Source organism: Lolium perenne, chromosome 3 (assembly GCF_019359855.2).
Source record: "Lolium perenne isolate Kyuss_39 chromosome 3, Kyuss_2.0, whole genome shotgun sequence".
NCBI classification, from domain to species: Eukaryota; Viridiplantae; Streptophyta; class Magnoliopsida; order Poales; family Poaceae; genus Lolium; species Lolium perenne.
Window position 1 is genome coordinate 4,237,738 of NC_067246.2, and position 2,514 is coordinate 4,240,251.

The 2,514-nt window shown below is 56.4% G+C and overlaps 1 protein-coding gene across 1 annotated transcript; it reads right to left on the minus strand.

Moving 5' to 3' along the window:
* Positions 1–1,161: 1,161 nt before the first annotated feature.
* LOC127339027 (E3 ubiquitin-protein ligase SINA-like 10) lies at positions 1,162–2,008 on the minus strand. The gene is made up of 2 exons (XM_051364932.2): positions 1,946–2,008; positions 1,162–1,884 (listed from the first exon to the last, which is right to left on the minus strand). The coding sequence occupies exons 1-2, from the start codon at positions 2,006–2,008 to the stop codon at positions 1,162–1,164; spliced, it is 786 nt and encodes a 261-aa protein (XP_051220892.1).
* Positions 2,009–2,514: the final 506 nt, after the last annotated feature.

Genomic DNA, 2,514 nt, shown 5'->3' on the forward strand with positions numbered 1-2,514 from the left:
AGATGAAGATGATGAACAGGAAGAGGCTAGGACGGGACGGGGAAGGAAGAGTGGGGTGATGGGCTGGGCCAGACGTGGGCTTTTAGGTTTTTGCACGACCCGTGTCGAATTTCTCTGGTTTAACTCAGACATCGTCGATTTGGAATTCCTTAGTTTTGAGAAGAAATAAATTTTATCATCCCTAAAAAAAAATTCAAATAGTTACTGAGGTCTGAGGGGCGACTACGGTTCCCAGTCTACAGAAAGTTTTTTTGCGAAAAGTCCACCCGATCTATTAATCATCATAAAAAATAGGAGTACAAAGAAAGTCAAAGGTAATAAAAATTACAAATAGGTCTTTGGATCACCTAGCGAAGACTACGAGCACTAGAGAGCCGGCGCGCCCATGACGACAACGAACACACGGCCATCCTCCTTGGCATGCAGTAGCCGGCGCGGCTCCGACAGGGGCGCGCGGAACTGGAGGACTTCGCCGTAGGCGATGGGGAGCGCAGACCATAAGTGGTCGGCGACGAGGTGCCGGAGGAGCCTGGTTGGCGGGGCCGCGAAGGTGCACCCTGGCTCTGCGCAGAAGCAGGGTGCGTGTTGGCACGCCTCGTGGTGGGCGCGTAGGTCTCCAAAGGTTCAGTACGGAGGCTACAAAAACTGGTTGCCGGAGCTACAAAGGTGGGGTCGTGATGCTGTTAGGGTGCATGTGTCGATACTGCTAGGCGTGGCGCTGGTGCTACGAGTGGCACGGCGGTGCTACCGAGGGGTTGCAAGGCAGGTGCTGCCACATAACGAGGATGTTGCTGTCAAGGTGGCATGGTGTTGCTGCCATGGCACGACGATGATGCTGCCAAGGTGGCACTGCGCTGCAAACAGTCATCGATGATGCTACCAATGGTCAGCGACGGTGCTGCTAGCCGGAGTTGGGATGCACCGGTGAGGATTAGTTGATGATGCTATGATAGTATAATTTTGTATCCACAAATGGTATGTGGTTTTGCTACTTTAGTACAATTTTTTTTGCTACAAGGCCTCTGGCGAGCCTCCGGCATGGTCTCTGGCGAGTCACTGACGAGGTCCTTGTCCAACAGTGCCATGACAAACCGTAGAATTCGGTTGACTACAACTTACCACATGGATCATATTACAATCCATGATGCATGTTCACCAAAATCAGGAAATTTTCTTAATCTGGATCTTCAGGTGCAGCTTTTTTGACGCCCCATCACCATCAACACCGGCCAGCAGATACGTCGACGGTACTGACATAACCCAAGGCAGCTTCTCCACGGAGACCTCGCCGGGCCTGTCGGTGCTCGTCACCGTCTCCATTGGCATCCTGATCATGCTGGCTGCACCCGCGCCCGGCAGCGGCGGGTCGCTGGCGCGCAGCTCGGCCGTGTAACACGGCTGGGACGGGCCGCCCGCCTTCCTGACGCACACCACCGACACGGCGGTGACTGCGCCTAGCGCGCCGATGACCACAACGAACACACCGCCGTCCTCCTTGGCGTGCAGCAGGCGGCGCGGCTCCAACAGGGGCGCGCGGAGCCGGAGGACTTGGCCGTAGACGACAGGGTGCGCGGGCCATAAGTGGTCGACGACGAGGTGCCGGAGGAGCGTGGGCGGCGGGGCCGCGAAGGTGCACCCAGGCTCGGCGCAGAAGCAGGGCGCGTGGAGGCACGCCTCGCGGTGGGCGCGCAGGTCGCGGAAGGGGAAGAAGCCGTGGCAGCCGGTGAAGGGGCACTTGAACTTGGACACGGAGATGATGTGCTCCACCACCTTGTTCCGGGTGTTGAATGTGCCGTTGCACCTCTGGCACTTTCCGGCGCGGCAGCCGTCGCAGGCCAGGTGCCCCTCCTTGCACTGCATGACGTACGAGATGATGAAATCGGTCTGATCTGGTGATGTTGAAGAAGACCAAGAAAAAAAAGGTGAGGTGGTAGAGGATTTGTACCTGAAAGACGGGCGGGGTGAGGACGAGGGAGCAGTCGGGGCAGCGGAACCAGTTGATGTCCATCTCCACGATGGCTACATCCATGCATCTCTCTCGACGACGGCGAGCCGCCTTTTTCTCCCCCGGTCGCGGTTTCAAGGCAAGGACGTCTTGCCGCGCCCTGCATCAAGAAAAGCAGCACGGTCGTGAATCGTGGCTGGGTCGCATGGATCGGCGCCCTCCGTGCGCATGCATCTGTCCTCTTACTTAATTGGTTCGCTGCCTCTACTGGATCGATCGGTGTGACACGTGCACGTGAAACTGGATGGATGGATGCGTCCGTCACACGTGCGTGCGGTGCACACACTCCGCGCGCCGGAGCTCTTTTTATCCTTTTCCCGACAGCTGGCTTCCACCTGACTGCATCCCCTCCTACTAGTACTACACTTACGTCGCTCAAGTCCAAATCATCAATTGTTTTCGTTCCATGCGGCCCAATCAAACGCAAGTTAATCAGGGAGGCGGATATGATATCTAGGGTACGTATTAAACGTCTCCTACCGTGAATTAAACCCGACAAATCTGAAAAT

Coding starts and splice junctions, on each gene's coding strand:
- LOC127339027 (XM_051364932.2), bottom strand. CDS start 2,008: ATGGACATCAACTGGTTCCGCTGCCCCGACTGCTCCCTCGTCCTCACC. Junction 1,885..1,945: donor TCACCCCGCCCGTCTTTCAG/GTACAAATCCTC, acceptor TCACCAGATCAG/ACCGATTTCATCATCTCGTA.